This window comes from Brachionichthys hirsutus, unplaced genomic scaffold (assembly GCF_040956055.1).
Source record: "Brachionichthys hirsutus isolate HB-005 unplaced genomic scaffold, CSIRO-AGI_Bhir_v1 contig_180, whole genome shotgun sequence".
NCBI classification, from domain to species: Eukaryota; Metazoa; Chordata; class Actinopteri; order Lophiiformes; family Brachionichthyidae; genus Brachionichthys; species Brachionichthys hirsutus.
This window is the reverse complement of record NW_027180417.1, coordinates 55,772-80,362: the sequence shown is the minus strand read 5'-3', so window position 1 is coordinate 80,362 and position 24,591 is coordinate 55,772. Positions and strand designations below refer to the sequence as shown.

At 38.9% G+C, this 24,591-nt stretch overlaps 1 protein-coding gene across 1 annotated transcript in view; it reads right to left on the bottom strand.

The window, feature by feature from the left end:
* LOC137914784 (CUB and sushi domain-containing protein 1-like) overlaps positions 1–24,591 on the bottom strand; it is a 116,356-nt gene that overhangs the window by 66,649 nt on the left and 25,116 nt on the right. The window contains 15 exon segments of the mRNA XM_068758279.1: positions 722–878; positions 5,294–5,463; positions 6,975–7,163; positions 7,646–7,861; positions 7,968–8,084; positions 11,852–12,040; positions 12,192–12,379; positions 12,624–12,762; positions 14,175–14,247; positions 15,599–15,720; positions 17,874–18,014; positions 20,592–20,777; positions 20,928–21,110; positions 23,139–23,251; positions 23,488–23,591. Coding sequence (XP_068614380.1) covers positions 722–878; positions 5,294–5,463; positions 6,975–7,163; positions 7,646–7,861; positions 7,968–8,084; positions 11,852–12,040; positions 12,192–12,379; positions 12,624–12,762; positions 14,175–14,247; positions 15,599–15,720; positions 17,874–18,014; positions 20,592–20,777; positions 20,928–21,110; positions 23,139–23,251; positions 23,488–23,591 — 2,287 coding nt within the window.

Sequence of the window (24,591 nt, the reverse complement as noted above, 5' to 3'; positions counted from 1 at the left end):
ACGGACTGCAGTATTATTGTAGTGTGTTTACTCAGTCCTTGACCCCACTTAAGAAACCATTGTTTCCTCTCACTCAAAGGCTTAACTCCATTCTATCGTTTAAACTTTCTTTCAACCTCTCTCATCCATCATCAGCTCATCCATTGTTGGAGAACTTTGAGGTAGATATCACTTTATCCAGTTTAATGACAAATGAATGGCTGTCTAATTGTTCAAGAGACGTACAGAACATCTGTACAGTGCCAATGTCCCATCTACCTGTTTGTCCCTCCATCTATCTGTTCTCCCACTCCAAATAATTTACTGTCTCACCTCCTTCTGATGACTTGCAGATAAATTATCCTCTAAAAGCCTCTGGCCAGCAGCTGCTCGTGCATTTTGAACAGACTCTCTTAACAGCCTTTGTAATAAGATTTGTGTGTGTGCATGATTGTTTGAAGCCTTCAGATGTCAGAAGGGAAGGAAATCTTTGCTGACAGAAAGACAGAATTGTCTTTGTTTCATTGAACATGTTTAGAAATGAAACACTTAAGTATCACTCCTGTTTTCAATTAAAAACATCTCCTCACAAGGGCTGTTACTATGAGCTACTTGTCAATCTATGGAAACCACCTTTGTGTAAGCAAACAAACTGCTTTGGTTTCATTCTTTTGTGCACTTGATTTTTGTTGCTGCATTTCTTACTTGTTAATCTGAAATTAAAACCACTCAAATATCTCACTTGTGTATGTGAGACGGAAGCCTTGATTGGTTCCGGACGTGTTGCTATTGAACTCCAGCCACAAGCGATTGGATGTACTGTTGATGATGTAACCCAGCATTCCATCACGTGTAAAGTTGCCAAGGAGACGGGATGAAGTGTTCTCTCCATCATGCACCTGTCAGTCGTGAACACAAGAACAGAACCGCAGTGCATGAATAAAAACAGGCTAAGTACAGATCCCAAATTTGAAAACTTTGGCACACTATGAAATACACGAATATTTATTTGGCAGTGCTTAATCCACATTGTCTGAACTCATTTGGAAAGAGCTTCAATGTTACTGAATTTTATTTCATGCAAAAGTCCAATACTGCAGGGCTACAGTGAAACAACATCTTTTCTTTGAGCAGTTTAATCCTTGTCTTGCACCTATGGGAAGCAAGAGATTTGAGAATAATTGTAATTTTTTTTAGTATTGTCAGAGGAGTGTTCAAAGTCTCGGTTTCTTTTTTTTTCCAGAGATATGCTGCTTAAGTCGTTTTAAGTTTCAGTATACATGTTCTCCATTGTTAACTAAGAATAACTCTGTGTGAGTGTGTGTGTGTGTGTGTGTGTGTGTGTGTGAGAGCGAGAGAGAGCGAGAGAGAGAGAGAAGGAAAAGTGGGGAAATTGAATAAATACGATTTACATCATAAAAACATTGGCAAACTGGACTGGCATTGCAGGAATTTACTTTTATTGCCTTCCTTGATTGACATTTCCTTTAATTCCCGATTGTAGAAATGCTTAACTTGATAAAAGTGTTAATATTTTGACCTATTAGATCTCCTGAGGATTTTTCTTCATGCATTTGCACTAGCGAGCGAGAAAGAAAAGCCAAAGGTAATTTATTTTAAAGCGATAGCGGATGGAGAGACTTGTGCAGCCTGGCAATGTTGCCCAGAGTTCAACACCATACAAGTAGAAAGAGCTGAAGTGTTGCTGTGCTCCAATCACCAATACAGCTCATTAAATACTCTTGTTTTCTCAAAAATCTGCAAAGTAGTTGACAGCTAACATACTTAATGTGAAATAAAAATTGAATTCAATATTTTGTATGTTATATATTATATATTAAGATGGTAAATAAACAGACATGTATTGATATGTACTGCTGGACTTTTGAGAGTGCCATTTCAAGTTTACAGGTTGAATTTGTTTTGGCGTACATTGTCTTCGAGGCTTCAATAATCCCAGCTGTAGCCGAACTATAAACACAGCAGAAAAAGTGCCAGAGTTGGGGAGGTCGATTCTACATTTGACTGAAGTTTGAATTTAGACTCTTAAGCACCTCACCTTTCACAGCCTGAGACATTTCCCCAGATTGGCAATGACAGGTCTTCAGTTGAAAGAAAAGGTGCTAAGGCAATGTGGTCTTCTATTTCTACAAGTATCTCCAGTCAGAATAGACTCCTTTATGTGAAGCCAAATGAGGAGCTGCAGTATGTCGTGAGTGTGTGGTTGTCACAGAGAACATAAATATAAAGAAGATAGACAGATGCAGGGACAGCACGCAAATCAGGGAAAACTCAAAAACGATGCATGCTTTCGCATTATTTATAAGATTATTCACCTAAACTTTATTTTTCTTCCTGGTGTCCTGTACCCTTTCTGTTCTGTCAGTGTCCCCAAATTATGCATCTCCCTGATTCTCTCTCTCCACTCCTCTCTCTGTTTCAGGAAAACTCTGTATGGTTAATGAAAAGCCCTGCGGCTCATAAATCAACATGTCACCATCTGCCACCCTACCTCTCTATGTCTGTCTAACTCTTTCGCTTTTACTCTCCCATCACCTCCCTTTTCGTAGAACAATTCCTGCACACCCAACTTTGCCTCTTTCTAACCCTTTCTATTTTTCAGTTGGAGGACATCTGAGCCAATTTGGTCCTGATTAGAAGGCCCTTGAAGGCAATTTAAGTATGGTTAGCACATTCTTCAACAATGCCAAACTGAAACCGTAGCCAATAGCAAAAGGAATTTAAGCTGCGTCATAAGATTGCAGCCTAAAGCTTGCTGGAACTGTCAAAGAAATGGTTTTGTGTTCAAAGCGTTCTGCTGCAGTAACATGCATTATCTCCCTCACCATTAGCCTGGGGATTGGCGTGCTAATTGCTAGCCTAAGTGGCACTTTGGGGCTTTGCTTCAAATTCATTATTGTTATCATTTTTTACCAATTCTTTGGCAAAGTAATAATTAACATACATGATGTCACTTGCTGGTTATTGCCGCTACAAATTCTCATTTATATAACATCACACAAAATGACGAAAGCAGAGATTTCATCACATCGAGCACCAGCTATCATTTGCATAATTACCACCGTAACCATAGCGAGTGTAGCGTAGATTAGAATGATGAATGCACAGCTGGAAAATGTGTACATTCCTAAATGGCTTGATTGCACTGTTTTGTTCACATAATTTCTGGAGTAAAGGTCAATAGACATGCTAAAAGCCTCATTTGGCCATTGTGCTGAGAAACACCCACCCACTTGCACACAAAAACCGAGAGACGATTTTGCTATTCTTTCATTTGGGGTTTACCAAAGAGGGTAGGTTGCACAACATGAAAAATGTTGGTCTCAAAGTGGTCATGCATAAGCCTACAAGGAGCGCAAACACAAAATCATGTTCTCAATTGTTATAGAAATGCACACTTGGAGCCAGGAATAGTTTGATAACTATTTCTATGATTGGTCGGTGGTTTGATGACCAGCAAGGTAAACATCAGACTGTTGCCTGAAAAAAAGCCCCAAACACTCATAGATGAGACATGTTGTTTTGAGATCTGAATGACAGTAATATGGAGAGATTACTCCTTACTACCCAGCATGAAAGGACAATAGGCTTATGTTAACCTGGCTGTGTATTCATACTTCAAAAACACACCCTGGCAAACCAGGATAGTGATCTATGACTAGACTGTTCTTTGTAGTGACATTGATTGCTCTGGTAGCATTCAGTGGGTTCTCATTAACTCTTAATCTCTAATGACTGTCCTTATTCAGTTTTTAAATTCTTTTCTGATAAGTGATGTATCTATCAAAAATATATAGGGTGGCAAATAATATGTATCATATAGAAAAAGAGGGTAAATGTGTCAATGATGTCATGGCTCTCTGAGTCAAGGAATGCCCTGCTAATGCAATCCAACCACACAGACAGGCTCAGCCAATGATCTAGGCCTAATTCTGGTAAAACACTTAAACCACAGGCTGTCTTAACCAGGCCCTTAGGCCCAATTCCACCAAGAAAGGGTGTCAATAGAGAAAGTCTGTGGGACAGCATCAAGACTGGCAAAAACTAAAAACACTGAAATTAAAATTATTTTAGCGCTCCTGTGAAGAACTATGAGCCTTGAGAATATATGCAATTCATTGCAGGTCAGATATACATAGGTTTTCACATACAGGTTAATACAAAAATAAACACTTTAAAACGGATGTTGTGACATCTCAAAATTGAAATCTCTCGGGGGGCTCCCACAGCCTCAGGAGAACCACATTAACTTGCAGATTGAACAGCCTCTCAATATACTACCTGTACAATATGATTTTCTTTAATATAGCTGTTTATTTAACTCAGTGTTCTCATATATTCCAACAATAATTGTTATTTTATTATTTGTAAAGCATCAAACACAACAACAGTACACGTTTATGTGTTTATTAGAGGGTTAACAGAGGCAGAATTGATCTTTTTCTGCCTTCCTTCACTGTGCATTTATTCAGCATGGATGGCCCCTGCAGCAAGAACACCAATAGAAAACAAGGGTGAAAACCCCCTGCAGGGATGTCACTGCCTCTTGCTACAACGTTGAACTCAAGTAACAGCTACAGGGTAAACAACACTAATACAGCGTAACTACATTTAGCTAATTCATGTTTCTACTGTGCTTTTTATTTTATTTCTGTGCACACTAGGGCCGCAGCTATCGATTATTTAGTAATAGATTAATCTCTTGATCAATTAAATCGAGTAATCTGATAAAAACACATTATGATTGAGGTTGAATATTCTATAATTTCTCAGATATTTATACTTATAGCTGCAGTAATATTTACCAGAAAGAGATAGGTTAGTAAATATATTGGCTTAAAATATCTTTTTTGACTTTGAAATATTTCAATAGAGCCAACAAATGCTTCCTTCTAATATTACCTGCTTCTATTAGCAAATAGCTAATAGCAATGTAGTGGGAGAATCACATTTGGAGATGTAATAAACTTGTAATCTACAATAAGACACGGAAATCATTACAGTATGTTGATTCTGAATTCAAGATGGACAGTTATTTATTGTATCAATATTTATTGATTCATGTTATTGTTGAAAATTATTTAAGCATCTACAGTTAAATTATTTTTATTCTTTTCAGGTCTAAATTGAAACAATCCAAACACCTAACCTGTTATCATATGCAGCTTTGCAAATGCAAAGCCTTTAAATGTAGCTATAATCCAGTATACAATTGGTATCTCAGAATCACCATCTAAATTATGCATTTTCATAACTGTGTGTGTGTGTGTGTGTGTGTGTGAGTGGTACAGACCTTAACATAGTCTCCGTCTTGCAATGAAAAGCTTTCGGCTTTCAGCCTGATTCCTTTGCCCTTTTCAGTCGTAATACGGTAGATGCACTCGTGGTTGTTATCGTAGTTGGAGGGGAAGTTAGGAGATAGGAGAACACCTTCTGGTCCTTGTGACGAGGCTCCACACTCGGCTACAGCAAGACAGAAAACAGTTCATATCATGACATTTAACACCACGACTCTTTTCAAAGAGAAGGAAGCGTTACAGAGAGAGAAATTAGGTGAAAATATTGTAAAGATGACTAAGAGAAAATAAGAGTGGTCTATGTGAACAAAGGCTGCCAAGAGGATTTTGAAAATCTACAAAGAAAAATGTAAATTTGGAAAAAGAGAAGCAATAGAAGACACAGTATTAGCACTATTCAGCCAACGCCACAATCATCCACCATTAGAGGTAGACACAGAGCTGCACGCTGGGTAGTAGTGAGGGCTGCCAGCTGCTGTTGCAAAGAGTCCTGAGTCAGGCCTGATCTCTTGACAGATAACACACTATTATAGCATTTTTAGAACGCTTTTGCTTTTGGATGGTTTAAAATTCAGCAGTAGAACAATTGTTCAGCAAGCAAACCCTGGAGAAGACCCGCTCCTTTTCTGCGTGAGAGATGGTGGGTAAATATAGGGCTAGCATAAGCCCCTGGCTGAATACCACTATGCTGGAGCTCTGACGAGAGCAAGAGGATTGTGTGCTCATGTGAGTAAGTGTCTCGGAGTATTTAGTGTTTTTGTCACCAGTTCACATTCTGGATTGCGTTACATCATCCTCAACACTCAACAATGGAAACATCCAAAGTGACTGGAAATAATATGTAGTCTGTCTGTCTGATCTGAAACTAAGCAGCATTTGCATATTGTGATTCAGTGATCGATTGTGATACGAGGAGTAATGATAAATCGCGTGTTTGATAATGAGGTGGTTCATAAGTGTACTTGGAATAAAACCACCTTAAGAAGACAAAGGGTGATCACATGTGTTTGCATCATCGGACCTGCAGCTGTGGGCTGAGACTGGTGTAGAGATGATCACCAGCTGGGGGTGAGTTGGATGTGATGGTGCGGGACATGGTAGTCAGTGAACACTATATGTTGGGCTATTCATGTTATGGATGGGCATTTCACACAAATAAATATAATCAATAGATTATTGCCACTGTTAAACTATTACAGTTTTTTGAGTGTTGCCTTAATATTGTTTCTAGATGGAACTGTAAAATGAAGTTAACTGTCACAGCTTGCTCTAACTTATCCTGGCTTCCAGGTCCTTCCCCTGCAAACAGCTCATTCCTGTCACCTCTGCTCCTGCCACACCCACCTGCCAGATTGTTAGTGATGATTTCTACTTTCCAGCATTCCAGACTGACCTCCTGTGATTTGACCCTGCCTGATTTGTCTGCTGATCTGGACTGACTTCCTGAAAATAAAGCTCTGTTTCTGGATTCCCAGTCTACTGTCATGACACTAATAGCCTAACCTCTATCAAAATGTGCCCACCAGTTGCCTTCAACAGAGCCGATGGGTCCATGTCTTCTACTGGGCCCTTTGCTCTAAACTGATTGTGCCTGGTTGTGGTAGACTTATGATATGGCAAATATTTTACATTTCCACTGAGATACTAGTCTGTGAGTCAGTCTGTCTACTTTCTTACCGATGCATCGTGGTAGTACATTGCTCCAGACTCGTCTCCCTCCTCCGAGACAAGTGATCTTGCTATCGCCCTCAAGTCGGTAGCCATGGAAACAAGAGAAGGCCAGTGAATCACCAACCCGAAACCTGAATCCCATCCTCCTGCTAAATGCCGGTACACCGGGATCCTCACATGGCTCCAAGTCATATTCTATAAACACACAGAAGGGATAAATAACATAGTTTAGTAATTAGTAAACGATAAAAATGGGTCAAACTGTGCGTGAAACCTGTTGTATGGAAAAAAAGCAGGAGATGTTTCCAAACCTGCTTTGCTTGGAAATATTATTCCTTCACAGAAAAAAATATTTGTGTTTAACAACCACAATAATGTTTTATAGGAGATAATATTGAGCTTTTCTATGAAATCCTTCAGGGATTTCAGGTAAGCAGTGGATAAGGCGGTCCAGCAGGATTATTTCTTTTTTTTTTACTGTTTTATGGAAATTAACCTTGATTATAACCATAATGAAAAGGCATATAATTGGTTTTCGAAAGCTTTTCATTTAAAATATATATGCTATATGTGTCATATTAGCATATATGAATGAAACTATACAAAACATAGCCTATATGTCTGTTTACAAAGGTCGGTGACATCTACCCCAGCAGTTTCTGTTCCAATTTCCTTACCTGAGAAAGTAATGTTGAAGCCTTCATAACTCATTGAAAAATCCGATATGAAACGTAGCTGAGCAGTGAAGTTTCCAAAGAGTCCTGCTTTCACACTCGGAGGCAGAACCGAGCCTGTGAGTCGAACTATTGGAACATGGAAATTGCCATCCTCTATAATGGAAAGGTAATCGTGATTCTCCTCCAGATGAAAAGTGTGGAAAACCAGATGGACGCCTGGAAATCCATGGATGGATCAGTCAATATATAGCATGAATACCAATAATTTTCGAATGGTGTAAAACTGATAATCATGTTTGTGTCTGTGTATTTTTGTTTTTACCTTTCCCATGAGACACTTCTATTGTCCAAGTACAGTTAAGAGAGTTGGGGTAGAAGTCAGGAAAGCCAGGGGAAAGAATTGTCCCCATTTTTCCAAAGACATAACCTCCACAAAGGGCTATAGAGAGAGATTAAGATACAGAGAAAAGTGAAAGAATATGTAAAACAAAATCTCTAGATTATCATCGAACAAACTTTTGTACTAAGATTTACAACTAAATCTAAAGATCAAAGGTATAGCTGCAGGTCAAGACTCAATGACTCAATAATTTGCTCTTAAGTAGTAGTTAATATAATGGAATTAAACAATATTTTCAAACAGTCAGATTCCTCCAATGCTTGATGAACAACAGTTTTCAATTAAATATCAACTGAAGCTTGAGAGGAACATGATTTACAACAATGGACTCTCAACCAGGCTTGATGCAGATATATTTGAAAAATATTTGTACAATCTGATACATCCAAACACAGAATTCCTATCCTTCATCTGAGACTTGATTTTTGGTGAAGTCTGTCCTTTGTGAATATTACATACAAACATAGCTTGAATTGTGTGTTTCCTATTCTACCTGAAACATTATTTAATATTTAGGGATGCTGAATTAATAGTTTGAGATACAATGTTTATTTTAGTAACATGTTTGTCACTACTGTGAAATAGTAAGCTGTAAGTATAAGAGACTAAATTGACATTTTGCGAATAGAAAGCCTTTTTAAAGATTTTTCATTAGTTTGCAACAATATTTAATTGTTTTGAAATCATACATATTCAGATCCTACGTCATCATTTTAAGAATATAAAGAGATTTTTGGGGTCTTACAAATGTTTTTTGTCCCATTGACACAAATTGAGGTCAAGGATGGAATATCGAGCAAATGAATTTGTTACACAAACTTCAGTTGCGTCACTTATGAACACACCAGTGATACATCATCAACTTGAAAGCAAATAATTAATAAAAAATCCCAACATTTACAGGGCACCATTATCGTTAATTATTGAAAAATGCAGCTTTATTCATTCTTTGAACTATATTTTTCATCTCGACCATCTCCTGAGGGAAATATCTAACTCTTCGGCTGAAAGATTATCCACTGTGTTGCTAGCAATTGTCTCTCACTGTGTCTTTCTGCCATTTTGTGCTGAGCAAATAATGAACAATGGGTTTTAAAAGCTTTGTCTGAAAGAGCTGAAAATAGCTGTCAGCTGAAATCTGAATTAAGCTTTGTAAGCAGTGTGAATTAACCAGAACAATAAAGCTGCAGTTTGGAAATCCCAACATGATGCAGATTGCCAAATTGACCCACAGCTTCAGATGGTAATAAGGAAGATGGTAAGGAAGGTTGATCAATAAATGTGGCCTCGTTCACATTGAAATTTAATGGAGGTTAATGGTAACAATATAAATTTCGGCCATGTTGATGAAAACCTGTATGTATGTGTGTGTGAGGGACCGGTGTGCGCACTATCTGACCGCTAGCTACCACACAGACCCAGTTCCATTGTCATGGAACAGGACTAGTTCAATTGGACCAGAGCACATCGGAAAATACTGCACCAATGCAATGGAGATAAAAAAAAGCCACTAAAAATAAAAGAGGAGTGTTTATCTCACATATTGAACAAACACGTCTGACTGAACTAAAGACAATCAATTATTTTTCTTGACTGTTAATGTTCCTCCTGACTGATCGCCAAAGATGCAAATATGTAAACAGCAAACGAAATAAAAAGCACCAGAATGAGGATGCTTTTCTTGTAGGCATGTACAGTCCTGTTCGGTGGTTCCTGGATAGTGCAGCAGGTGCATATGTCACTTCTGCTTTTGGGTTGCTGCATGCCTGTGATCACCACCGTGGCAACGTGTCAGGTCGACTGACCTGCCTCCAGCACGCCAATGGCACAGTCCTAGTCATGTTGCTCCAGCCATGACATCTCACAAATACAATGTTCTCCCCCCCAAATTTTATGCCTTTTTCATAGTGACACGTTAGTTTAGGAATGGGTGACTGTCTAGGATTATTTGGACGGCTGAATGAATTACATCAATGCAGCCTCAGAGGGCACATGGGCAGCAGGCTTAGCAGGAGCTAGCGTAGCACAGCCAGTGTCTCCCTCGTGTCGGTCCCAAGTCCGGATATGAATGATATGATATTAATGTATTATAATCGTAGCTGTTTCTTTAAAGGTATATATATATATATTACCCACATAAACCAGTCAAGCATGAACAAAAAAACATTCATTTTGAGAATTTTACCAAACCTGAAGTACAATCCATTGCACAATGGAGATAGCTTTTTTTCAAGGAGCGCCAAAACGTTTGTGAATATTTCAAAAGCTGCTTCACAGGAGTCCGTTTTTGCTCAGAAACAGTGATTATTCATCTCATGAAGTTGTGTAAGGTTATTATGTATTATTATGGCACCGGAAGACAAATGTCAAAGCTGTTTTGTGTGTTCCTTTGTAAATTACGCCTATTCCACTGTGAGTTCCAGCAGAGAACATAGTTTGTCTCCTTTTCCATCTCTTTATATCTGTCTATCAATGATTATCCCTCATCTCATGCTGTGTCATGTTCCAACATAGCTGGACTTCAGTGTGTTGTAATAACAAATGCCAGTTTCTTTTCTACACACCGCAATCACAATTCTGCAAAAAAGTAGGACACTGACTAAAAGCCTATTATTTGGGGAGCTGTGTGTCTGTGTCTGTGCGCACAATATGCCTCTATTGTGTGTTAGAGTCCATACGTCAATCTGTGTGTGTGTGAATGATATGTGTATGAGAAGATATGTGATAGTCATTGTGTGTGTGAGAAAGTGACAGCCATAAAGAAATGTGAGTGAAAGAGAAGAATGAAGGGGAAATAAGGAGTATTCATGACACTAACAAAACTTTGACGCACAAATCAAATTGTGGCAGCCATCAGTGTTCAGATATCAGACTGAATGCTGAATGGGTGGGGGGTATGGTTTGTTTTTGAGAGAGGGGACAAGTAAATAGAAGAAGAAAGTATACCCAAAGTAAGCCACCGACTCTCTGCTGCCTCCATGCATTCCTCTATTAGTTATCGCCCTCCGACAGGATACCATGACATTTTTCCTTTGCAAGGGATACTATGACTTTGGTGACTTCTAAGAAGTTGTTGTCTTCACACTCAATGCAGTCTTTAAAATTTAAATTCCAATATTCTCTGTGGCTCTTAAAAGAGCAGCCAGTGTGCTGATTTAGCTGACCTGTAGTGTAGTAAGGGCTTCACACAGTTGAAGACAAGTGCATTAAGCTAAAAGTGTACATAATTGAGGAAAAGACAAGAATGTTATTATATTATAATTAATGTTATCTTGATCTTAAAATGATCTGGCATCTCGTCTGTATATCACTCTTCTCATATCCCATCTTCTCATTCGTCCTATTTTCCTCACTCCTTTCGAATTCCATATTTTCCCATTTTATCAGATCCCATTCCATCTCATCTCCTCCTATCTTATCCCATCCTCTTTTATCTGAATGAATCCCATCATAACCTATTCCCTCTATTCCCTATCCTGTCGAATCACATCCTATTTTGTCCAATCCTTTTGAATCCCATCCTGTCTTCACCTATTTTTTAGAGTCCAATCTTATTCTATCGTCTCCTATTCCATCCCCTCTACGTAAGTCTAAGTCTATCTAAGTCTGATAAAATGTGATTTTATTTTATTTTATTAGCTATGCAAATGATTTAGTAGCGCTTTCCTTGTTTGACTGTTTCCTACATTTCCAGGCAACACACAAAATTATCACATGTTTGTTTATTTACTTTTAATTCGGTAGAAAAAGTATTTTAACACTGAGAATCTTCATCAAAACTCCTTAAATGAAAGTACGTTTCTCACCATCACAACTAGGAAGAGCATGGCTCCACTGATGATTCTGCTCACAAGCAATTGGCTCCTGATCACTCGGTGTGTATCCTGGGTCACATGTAAATGACACATGGGAGCCAATGGAAAAGTTGTTGCCATGCCGACGACCATTCACTGGGATGCCAGGATCAAGGCAAGAATCTGACTCCATTTTCACACCTGTGAGTCACATCAAAACAAGCAACAATAGCAGAAGAGTCAAGAGTGTGTGTATCCTGGATGTGCCTGTGGGGTAATTACTTACTGTTGCTTGTGAGCAACGGAACGTGTTTCTAGAAATCATTTCTATCAGTCAGTCAATCAGCCTTACTTTCATATCTGATGCTGAAGCCCGCAGCTGAGCGGCTGTTGTCTGTGGTAAACAAGAGGAACAGGACGTTGGATGTGGAAATCAGGAAATGAGGTGCTTGGGTGCCGTGAAATTCGCCGATTAGGGTAGAGGAGGTGGAGGGGCCATCCCTGATTTCCAGTGTGTCATAGTTGACCTCAGTCTGGAACCTAGAAAAACAAACATGAACAACAACCTGCCATATAATAGCAAAAATCATCTGTATATATGCTGAAATACAAGCTATTGCCTAAACAAAAAATAGGATATCAGCAGCAAATGCTTTGAAATACGTACCATAGACCATAGTATTGAAGTATTGATTGATTTTGTTTCCTGCATATTCATATTAAAATAAAATCTGCAAACTTGATCAAGGCATTCCTCAATACCATCCACTCTCAAGTCTCTAACCTGTCAAAGTGTATCTTGACAGCATGGTCCGGCTGTGCTTCAATCACCCACTGGCAGTTGAGAGAATCTTTATAAAAGGATGGCCAGCCTGGAGACAGCAGAACCCCAGTAGGAGCTGTAAGGTGGCCTCCACATGGCGCTGCAGGGAAATAAGCACACACGTCCACAGCGAGGCACATTCATCACCTTTTGTTTCTTAGTAGCTCTGGTGTGCATGAGCACAAAGCTCGTATCACATTTAGGTAGCAAATTCATCATCTGCTCAATTTATTTTAGCTCTGTAATCCTTTAGGATTTTCCCATTTTCACACATAAACATTTCACCGCCACAAAATGTAACGCACTGACTGAATGCTACAGTAAACAATTTGAGCTGCTCATGTTTGAAAAAAAAGAAGAAATAATTAGGACATGATAATTAATGGGGGAGCAGTATATATATTAACATGTTAAATGTTAATATATGTTAAAACAAAAGCTCCTAATTCCTCTAACAAAAGTCAGCGGTTGGTAGATGGTACATTATATCTCAATTATCGCATACTAGAAGGAGAAAATTACTTATTGTTGACTTAAGAGCTCAAATCAATAACAATTAAAATGCACTAACATTAACACTTCTGCGAATGTAAATAATGTTTATTTCCTTTATTTAATATAGAGGCTTGAAAAAACAAAGCTCGTGATCTGTATATCATCTGTCTCTTTTTTCCAAAAGCTTATCTTTCATGCTTTACTCTCCAAAACTTCTCAAGTATCTGATGCCTTTGCCATTTTAATTGCTCTCATAATTCTAAACTTTCAGCACCTTGATTAGAAAAAACATAAAGCTTTCCTTGTCCCCATTCTGTGGGAACTGAAACGATATAACTCATAGATCAGATGAGCAAGAGAAATAAGTCATTCCAGAAATAACACATAATTATCCTTTCCTATCTATCGGGACAGATAACATTTTCCCAGACTCCATATTTAATAATGTGACAACCCTATTCAATTAGATTGTCTCCTCCATCCAATTTATTAACACCAGGCAATATTCGATAGCGTTCTTTAGACAATACAAACAAGATGGAGGGATTCATGAAAGACTGCAAATACTCAGAGGCAAATTATCATTTTTATTTAAAAGGTGTCGAAATAGCAACATATTTATTCTTTATATTTAGTTAATTCTATAAATGAACTAAATATGTAGCATGCGGTCAGTGCGTTACATTTTGTGGAGGTGAAATGTTTATGTGTGAAAGTAGATCGGCACGATATGTGTCTGCCTTAATTTAATTTTAGCAAGAATCCCAGAAATCAAAAAGTGAATCTCATTTAAGAAAATAGTTGAGTGAGAACAGCTGCATACAAACTTGCTGGGCATGCTTGAGGCTAAAGCAATTAGAGGAGGAAATCTCGACACCAGGTGGAACAGCACACTTAAGCATAACGGAGGGAGCCAAGTAGCTAGATGATTTGTCACCCCTATATTCTTGCAGGTTGAGCAGTTTCAATGATTGGCCATCCTTGAGCATAAATGGTTTGCGTGCACAGTTTGTTTACCTTCACAGCGAGGCACGGCAGCAGACCAAATTACATTTCCATCCTGGATGATGCAAGTGACCTGATCAGATCCCTGTAAATACAGCATTAATGCATACAGTATATGAATGTATTATATGAAGGTAATGTGTTATAAGGTATATGATTATAACAATTCAGAACAAATGAGATAATAGGGTAACATAATTCTAAATATTACAAATACAGTAATGGTAACGGTACACATGAATTATCACTTCATACATGACTGAAAATAAGGCATTATTAACTTTACAGTACCACGCAGTACTTCATGAACTATCAGTAGTATGAATGTATCAATGGTACCACATGCCAGCCTTGCAGTTAACAAAGTGCTGATATGCTGGCTTTTTCATGGCTTCGCCGTGTTCGTGGCACCAATAAATGTGTGTCCTGGTCTGGATTAATTAATAATGTAAGGTAAATTGAGGCAGAATAGGAATAGCATATGTACTTAATTTAGCATTCCTCAACTCTTCATCTAAAGGGAGCACTAGTCAATCATCGTAAAAATGCCACAGTGTGTTTATGTGGGTTATAATTTCTCACAATGTAGTGACCATTGGGGAGAAGGGAAGATCACTAGATAGCGTCAGAGCCTCAGACATCCCAAGGAAGGAGGATAGGGACAGTTATGACATCTTTGAATTACATTCTTTTAGCTCTGTTTTATTGCCCTTGTAATTCTCATGTCTTTATATTACTGTGCATAGTATATAATCCACTCCATGTGTCAAGTGGCCTATCTGGCATTATGATTTCTTCTTTCACTGTAAACACTGACGGCATTCGTGATTTAGGGAACAACGTGTAGGTTTTAATTGTAATTAAGTAATTATCGTGATAGGCTTTTGGTAAGAATGGACTTCATTCAGCTATTGTGTTCAGATGTTCATTACAAGTCATCTACAATACAATACCGACTGGAGAGATGAGGATCTTCACGGAGTGGATTCTGACTGTCCTGAAGGTGACAGCCCAAATGAGGGCATTGTCCCTCGGCTCTCTGTATATGACATGTTGTCTAACAGTGCTTACTGTTTCTGATTCTGCAAAGTGTGGCAGCTGGCTAATACAGTGGATTAGCTCCTGGCTGCAACATATTCTCTCTGGGATTATGGGCATGTCGACACGAGTCCCACACGTATGCCACGAAATCCCAGTCAGAAAGTTTCATCACTTATCGTGGCGGAGTTGTCTTCCTCCTCTTGGCAATGGCTCTCTCTCTTTCTCTCTTTTTATGTTTGGGGGATTAAGCATTTGATGTGTATTTTACATTCAGTGCAACACCAACAACTTCTAATACAATGGTTAATGCCACTATTGTTAGTGCATCTAAAACATGTCTGCATTCAACGTGTCAGTAATAACATATTTGATTCAGAGAGCTATCTCTTATTTACCTGTGATCTAATGAATCCCTGATCACAGCGAAAAGCCACAGAGCTGCCGAGCAGAAACTGGTCACCGTATCGTTGACCATTGATAGGAACTCCTGGGTCATGGCATTCATTCTGGCCGAAGGCTAAAGAGAGCAAGCAGATGGAGGTACATCAGAACAGGCACCAATAGATTGCACAGACCATAAGGCAGAAAGAGAAACTACTTTGAAACTGAATGACCAGATAGCAAATGAGAAAAATAATAGAGAGGAAAAATAAATAAATGCGTCTTTTAATATTTTGAACAATGATGTCCCCCCCCCACACACACACAGTATTTAAATACCTGAAATGTGTCCTACAAAGGGAAGAAGTTTGAAAAGCATGGCTGTATCACTCCACTGATATGGAAATACGGAAATGGAATTATCGTCATGTGGATTCAACCCTGTCATGTTTAGCTTATATTATCCTTATTCCAGAGGTTAACCCGATCCCACCCAGCACACGCGGAATGATTGAACGTGCCTCGGGTTGATTAACTACTGATGGAGAGGAAATGAGAGTGGAGAGAGAAACCAAACAAAAGGGACAAAGAGGAGCGACAAAGGTAATTGCAGGCCCAAAAATACATTGCAAATACTGACAGATGGCGAGAAATGCTTTTTGCAGACGTGTTTTGCAAGAATATAAGTACCACAAATATTCAAATTGTATGTGTAAACTCAGGGGAGGGGGATAGTTATGCTGGGAATGTTTCAGGGAAAGAGCTTGGGGGGGTCCTGGTCACACAGAGAGAGAGAGAGAGAGAGAAATGCAAAGAAATATGATGGAATTGAGAAAAGAGAAAACAGATAAGGTTTGAGACAAAGAGAATGAGGAATTGTTTAACTCGACCAAGTATACTGAGAATTTTGCATTAAAGGGCCCTATCTTCAAGGGAGAGCGTTTGCACATATTCCTACATGAACCTACACTCATCATGATCTATGAAGTTGAATTGTGTAATCAGGTCATGAAGACACTTGAAAATATGTCAATTTTGGGTGAACTGTCCCTTTAGGGTGAGGTTTTTTTTTTCCTTGTACCTTGATTTCTTCTAATGAAAACTGTGCATTTTGGTATAATTTTGCACTAACCATTATTTCCTCAGATTACTATTCATAAAAACCTCCAGTACAGAGCGGTTATGTTATTCGCATGATGCAATTCTTAGAATTGTGGTGTTATCAAAGAAGTTCTTGTCAAACTTAAGAATAGCTCCTGGACAGATAAAGATATTCACGAAGCATCTTTGCCCTGTCAGAGAGCTCTTAAGATGAAAAATTGTTGGAGCAGAACAGAAGATTTTTAAGAAGCTTAAGACTTTCTTAAGAAGTGAAAATGGCAGGGACAAAGAGGAAGGAGAAATATGGAATAACGGTGATTAAACACTACAGATTAGATCATGCAGGGGATAATGTTCATGGCTGATTATAATCAGTCAGCCTCAGCTTCGAGCAGCAAGACTGACAGACTCTGGTCGTCAGGTTGACAACAGGACAGGCTTAACTAGACAACACATCGCTCAGGCAAAAACAGTCAGCACAGATGAAGGGATTAGCAGTTAGCAGGTTTCATGGCTGTTGTATTATTCATCTACCGAGTGTACAATGAGCCTCAGCCCATTATTGCATTGTGTATTTGTGCTTGAATGGCCTTCAGTGGGTAATATTTCCCAGAGCTAGTGCATGTCTAAAACTCCACAAAGATAACCTGGGGATTTTATCGCTTTAGCTCGTCACACATAAATATGAGGAATCCTTTTTTTTATATATTTGTTTTATAAACAGCGACCTAGTGGTGCTCTGATGCAGCATGCAAACACAAATTCAAGTCTGAATTCATTTGATGATGTATGTTGCTCATTTACATCCAGTTTTCTTTCTTGTGCACCTGTTTTTATAAAGAAATCTGGAAATCGAAGAAACAACATTGCAATGCCAGATATTTTGAAGGTTTATAGTTGTTACAGTAATTTGAATCCCAACAACTGCAACAACTAATAAAAGTGATTTTGACTTATCATGTGACGTTAATGATTGTCAGTCTTAGCAATGTCAGAAGATTGTAAACATTTATGTTCCCCATCAATTAGAACTGAAAGAGCCTCTAAAATGAGACACAAAACATCGCCAAACTGTAAAACCGAGTCCAGTTGCTTGAGTTTCAGCAACTCAAATTTAATGACTGTTTATAAAGTCAGAAAACAAGCTGTAACAGAGAATAAACTGCTAGGTAAGTAGGCGATACATACTGGTGTAGCTGATATTGAAGCCTTTTCCAGTATTAGAGTGATCAGACTGAAATTCCAGCCTCATTATGTGTCCGTTGGAGGCGATTTGTGATGGAACATCTTTTCCTGAGAAGGTTCCAAATGTCATCGGGTCTGACAAACCTAAATGAGACCAGAGAACAATATTCAAAAACTCATTTCAATTCTGTGTCTGTAATATACAGTATACTCATTTTCCTGAGAAGTGCTGCTCAGTTTTGCTTTGGACTGGATTTAGTCCTAATAATGTCTTGAGTCAACATGAGCCCTGCTGGGAACTCCCAGACAATTCTGTCACCAATGAAGAGGGAACTATCTTTCCCATCAAATACTCATCATCTCCTTGGGGCACATGATTGGAACGAGTGACTGAGTGTGCGGCTATGCTAAGGTGTTCTCGAGCATTGAGGCATTTCTTTCCAGGTATTAAACAACACACTGTACACCAATTGAATGGCCTAGAAACCATTACAACTCCCTCCACTGGTTTGTACAGCTGTAAACATGAATCACCTCATTTCTGTCCGAGACATTTGTGTCACAGCGCAAGACCATTCAGTGGAAAGCAAAAAAAAAAAAGGCAATGCACTTTTATTTGGTAGAATACATTCTGTTCTTGGGGGGTGCACTCCAATGATCCAGCTGGGAGCAACAGATTCAGTCGGGAGCGTAATGAAACCCTAAAAGGCAACACAAAACAGAGCCCAGCAGGCCCATATTGGTGAGAAGTATACATAATGCACAAGGAGAGAAATGCCCTCCCCACATATGGTAATAAGGACTTGAACAGGAGGAGGCTGAGGTGGTTTATGGAGAAATCAATCGCCACAGACAGTTACAGCGGTCTGTAGGAGGTAGAAATAAATAGATCAACCACCAGCAGCAGAGCCATAATGATTAAGCATAAGTGTGAAAGATAGAGCGATTATAAAGACCACCTTATTGTGTTGATTGAATGTGATTGGGAATTTATTTCAAATGTGAATGTTGATTATAAATGTGAACTGATGCCGATGAGCTACTGGCATGCGCAACTCGAGTTCACTGCCAGGACTAACACAATGCTTCTTGTTGTTAATGGCCCACCATGAGTTTAGCAGATTGGTGCTGCAGCAGGAACTGTGATTCATCAGAAAACACCTGCAGCTTTGCATGGATAGGAGATGCCTGCACTGGTAATTATTCATTGTGGTCATTTGGCCCTTTTACAAACAACATTTCCTGCATTCATTCACTAAGGGCCATGGACGCACTTAGTAAACTGTGTTCTGGTCTATTCAATGATGTCTTTGAGGCTCATATACATAAATAGAAGCTTCCCTGGTATCTAAAACCAAGTCTTTTGCGAAATTGGAAGACATCAGACCTACTTTGTTTGCAGAGAGATTACAAAATGAAGTGTGAGCCACACAAATTTTAAATTGCACTGTTAAGTTCATACAGCCGACTGAAAGTAACTTTCCAAACCTCTTATGATTCCAACTACAAAAGGTACAGTGAACAAAGCATGTGTTGACAATCTTGCAAGGGACAGAGAAGGAGCTTCAACAACACTTCAGTAATAACGCTAATTTGATGTTGGAGATTATTCAGCAGCACTCCCACAAGAAGACTTATTTTTTATTTTGATTGCCTTCCACTTAGACTTACATAAGCTACGTAACAAACGAGTGAAAAACAGACAGTTTCATTGATCTTCAGCAAACCGAAAGCTCGGTAAAAGAACACGAGTGGAAAGAGAGTCAAGGTAACAATAGCTGAAAGCGTGATGAAGACCTACATTGTCTTATCTGAGGAAAGAGATTTAAATAAAAAGTATTTTATAGCTGTCTATCACAATGGTCTTCTCTGTTAGATGACAGCAATGTATTTTTGATTATATGACCCATTCCACTGTAAATTGTGTTCAAAAATGTCCCTCAAAGCTTTATTCGATATTTAAGGCTGTATTTCATGGTATTGTTTCTCAGCTCAGCTCAGGGGATTTATGGTTGCACTTTAGTTTGTCATTTGTTTGTACGTCACAGTTCTATTAACCCAGAATAAAAAGGATAAGAAAGTCATGAGGGACAAGGTTGAGACACAAATTGATTTTCTTCTCCATGTTTTTGGGCTCTTTTTAGCTTCAATTCTTCATGTATGGATTTTTTAAAGTCCCAGCAATGAATTATTGGCCATCACAATGGCTGCATTACAAGAAAAGTGCTGTTAATAAGGATCTAAGGATAAGAAATAGCCAATAATTTAGCACTTAAATGTATTATTTAAGGACAGAATATTAGAAAATGCCACTCATGACTGATGTGAAGAATAAGTGATACTTGAGAATAGATCTCGTGAATACACCTGCCTCGACTCAGAATTTACCAAATATGTTAAATTTTTATAGAAACATACCATAACCATTAATCTTGAATCCATTAATCAGTCATATTACAACTTTATCTGAGTCTGAACAGAACTATTCAATGAGGGCCACACAGTTAGTTAGTTAAAGCTCCATATATTCTATCCATCCATCCATCCAATCTGATTTTTATTCTCTTTCTACACCAAATTGTCCAAATTAATATAGCATTTTTCTTGGTCAGTTATATACGCCAGTCCAGCTTTTAATTTACGTACAATAAAAATAAATATAATGTAGTAAACATTTGTAGTGTAGAACAAAAAACACAAAGTGAAAAAAACCCCAGTTACCTTCATCTTTTACTGCCAGCCAGTCAAACTGCGGCTCCAGGTCAAAGTCAGAGAACAGGAGATGAATACGACTTCCTGGTTCAGAGATAATCAACCAGACGCAGTTCAGGTTGTTTCCATATTCCTCTGGGTAGTTCGGGGACAGTATAGTCCCTGATGGAGCCGTGAAGTTGAAGAAACATGAGACTAAAAACAGAAAGGAAAAAAAAAGAAATACAGGCAGATTAAGGTGAAAGGGAGCTACAGAACGATTTCTGTAACTGATTAAGCATGAAAAACAAAAGAATAAGAACAACCATCCAGATAAACGTGAACAAAAAGAGAGGGCATACTTACAGACACAACTAGGTTTATTGCCGGACCACTGGTTATTATGCTGGCACGTGATGGTCCTCTCCCCGACTAGTTCGAAGGCCGACTGGCAGAAAAAGGTCAGCACATCCCCGTGTTGAAAGCGATCCCCGCTACGATGCCCAAAGGCCGGCACTCCGGGATCTCCACAGCCACCTCGCTCAATCTCTGTGACACAGACATGACATACACAGCTCTGTTTCAAAGCTGATAACTGATGTCAACATGCAACAGGTGACATTCAAATAAGAGGTTGTCTGTTGACTGTGAGATTGGGTGAAAGGTCAAAAAAAAAAATTGCATATTGATTTTTAAGTGGTGTTAATGTTATGCAGATATGATTATTCAGACATTCTCCTTTGACATGTCCAAACATAAAGAATTTATGGAAAATCCAATGTTTAAATGTCATTTAATGTGTGTCACATTACAGAATGGGCTTACAAACAAGTTTGACTTTTGGAGTCCATTCTTTCCCATTTTATCCACATTTGTATCCACTACTTCTCCTTATCCCTCCTGTTTGGCTTTACCGCATGTTCCACCATGCTCCTGGATTCGCTTTGGGCAAATACATCTCAAGGTGAGCAACATATGCGTGTGTGTGTGTGTGTGTGTGTGTGTGTTGAACAGTCTATGTGCCGAAGTTCATGGTACAGCCCACAAGAACTGAATACTTAAAGAAGAGTCAGGCATGTGTGTGGTCCATCTTAATGAACTGCTTTTATCATTGTGGTTGGAACTACTGTTTGTTCAATAAGTCTCTTTTGAGTTGATTAAACTTTTTCAATGTGAGTGTATTAGTTTTAGACCAAACAACCTTTTCTTTATTTATTCCCAACTGTTACCTGAAAGTTTTTTCAAGATCTGTCTATAACATTTTGAGTTACCTTGCTAATGGACGGACGGACAAACACACGATTACATAACCTCCGTCTCTACGGAGGTAATAAGCAGGCACACAAACTCACACACACAAGCGTCCCTGCTATTTTGACAAAAAAAAAATGCCATCGGGAAAGAATAAAACATACACATGCAGAGATTAAAAAGTGTAAGTGTAAATGTGTAGTGACAGCAGTCCAAATCAAGACGGATACACATATGTTTAGTTTTCCTGTAGGACTGAAAGCTCTCGGGGGTTGACACTGATCAAAGTGTGTTACATTGTGACTTTACACAATGTGACAGCATCACATACACACGTCCAGGAACAGTCCCTAAACACACCACTGGCGGTTGTTTGATATCCTGTGGAAAACACTAAAAGCACAAGGTCATCTAGAGGTCATGAACTACCCTTTGTTTGTGTCCTGTTTATTTCTTTATTCCTTCCAATGCGGACCAGTGTAATATCCGCAACCGTAATACAGTATATGTGAAGGACGACACACACACACACACGCGGGCACACACACACAGGTTTCTGAAGCTACACTATGATTCACTGAATCAGCGACTGACCCAGGACAACACTGTCAGCAATATCACTGAATCATACATAGCTAAGCAGAACAAGAGCGCAACCTTTGTCCCACCCACTCGCTCGCTCTCTTTGAGACAATTTCTCATCTTACTCAATTTGCCTTTTTTCCTCCTGTCCCACTCTGTCAATTTCTTGTTCTCTCTCTCTCTCTCTCTGTGTTTATCAAATTTACCAGTCTCTCTCTCTCTACCAGTTTCCCCTCTTTGTCTCAAGTGAATTCAATTTAGTGCGCTTCCATTGAATTCAACTTTATCCTACAAGCTACACTGGCCAGATGCAGTATGTAATCAAACACATGAATAAAATGAATGGACTCTTCTGAAAAAATAGGCATTTAGCGGGACATATTTCTGCGTTTCTCAGTCTCACCTTTACTTACTGTGAGTGTCGCAATCTTTATCTCTATATTAGTGTCAGCTTTGGCATAATGTGAAAAACAACCAAGCAAAACGATCAGCTGATTGACTCATAATTCATTCATTATCATCTTGCAATGCACAGTCGCACACCCGCTCACATCCATAGAGGAGGGCGGACCAGCGACAATTCTGTGCACTGCTTAATCATCACCTCAGCAACACTATGACTTTCACACTTCATTACAACAGCTGATGTATCTGTTTGTAAGCATGTGTGTGACTGAGGGGTGGTGACAGAAAGGTCTCGCCAAAAGGTTTACTGCAGCCATTTCACCCTAAACAAGGCCATACCTTCGTAGACCGCCTTGAACCCTGCAGAGCCGATTGTATCATCTGACTGCAGGTGCAGCCACATCTGATTGGACAAGCCAACAATGAGGTCAGGGACACTGGAACCAGTAAGTCTGCATAAAAAGGCACATGAGCAAACACACATCAAAAATAAAAAGTATATACTGTATTAACATAAAGAACAAAGAGGATTAGAAATACTTATTATCTATTAAGTTTAAAAAAACGTTCACACTTGTCAATGGCTGCAACGAATTACATTTGCACCGAACACAAGATGAGTGTTGGGTGTGAACATGACAGCTACGTTGGTTGGAATGTCGTAAAGAGAGAGAGAGAAAACGCTTACACATAGAGCACCCTCCGAGTGTCTCCTATCTTCCCTCCATCCCCCACAGTCAGCGTGTCGTATCCTCTTTCCAGGTCAAACTCCTCAAAAGAAAGCTTCATCACCTAGAAGAATGGGACAAAACAGCGAACCACTGAACACGTATAGACAGAAACATGGAGGGGCAAATGTAGAGACATCACAAAGTGAAAGTGATTCATTATTCATTCCTGCCAGGATTTGGAAATGGTATCAAAATCGGAGTTTTGATTCACAGAAAGTTATTTCTATGAAAAAATAAATAGAGATGCTGTAAATAGCAGAGACAGACATACATATAGATAATAGAATTATTAATTACACAGTGACACATTCATCAGTTTCTCAAAATAATCTGCTTTGATACAGAGAGGCTGAGCAATAGAACGGAGGTGAAATTACCCTCTTGCATTCAGCACCAGCATCCTTTACAGTCATCTTTTACTTTTCCGAGTTTACACAGATTGCCTCAGAGAGTAACACACTTTGCTCCCTGAAAACACTCGTCTGCCGTTGGACACTGATGAATAGAATAGTAAATGTGTTACTCGCGGTCACGTTCGCAGCGGTAGTTGCATGCATACAGAACCGGATCATCGATCCACCGTGCCCTCTAAAGGCCATAATACCGGCTGTCTATTATTTATCAGCTGTAGATCATCTCTTTGACAACACAGGGCATGGGTTCATACCGAAAACCAGTCAGTTTGTTTCTGGCGTGTTAGAGGAGCTTAAGCTTTCAGCCATTTTTTAGTTTTTTAAATGAAGCAAATATATGGATACGGAGGATCCTGGAGTAAAAGCAGCTCGCCATAGAAATCAACTGTAACTGTAGAAATGCACTGAAACATTTGAATGCATGACTGCCCTCAATCTCATATGCATAAAAACTAAAATATGTTTTTCACTGATTGTTTTTGACATCAGTATCCTAAATTCAAACAACTCATAAATATCAGGCTCATACTCATGCGACACGTTTTACTACCTTATTACAGTGAATGTTGCAGCCTCAGGCAATGTTTATTCTTTCCAAAATGGCTACAAATAATGGGAGGAATATGCAAAACAATATTATGAGTTACT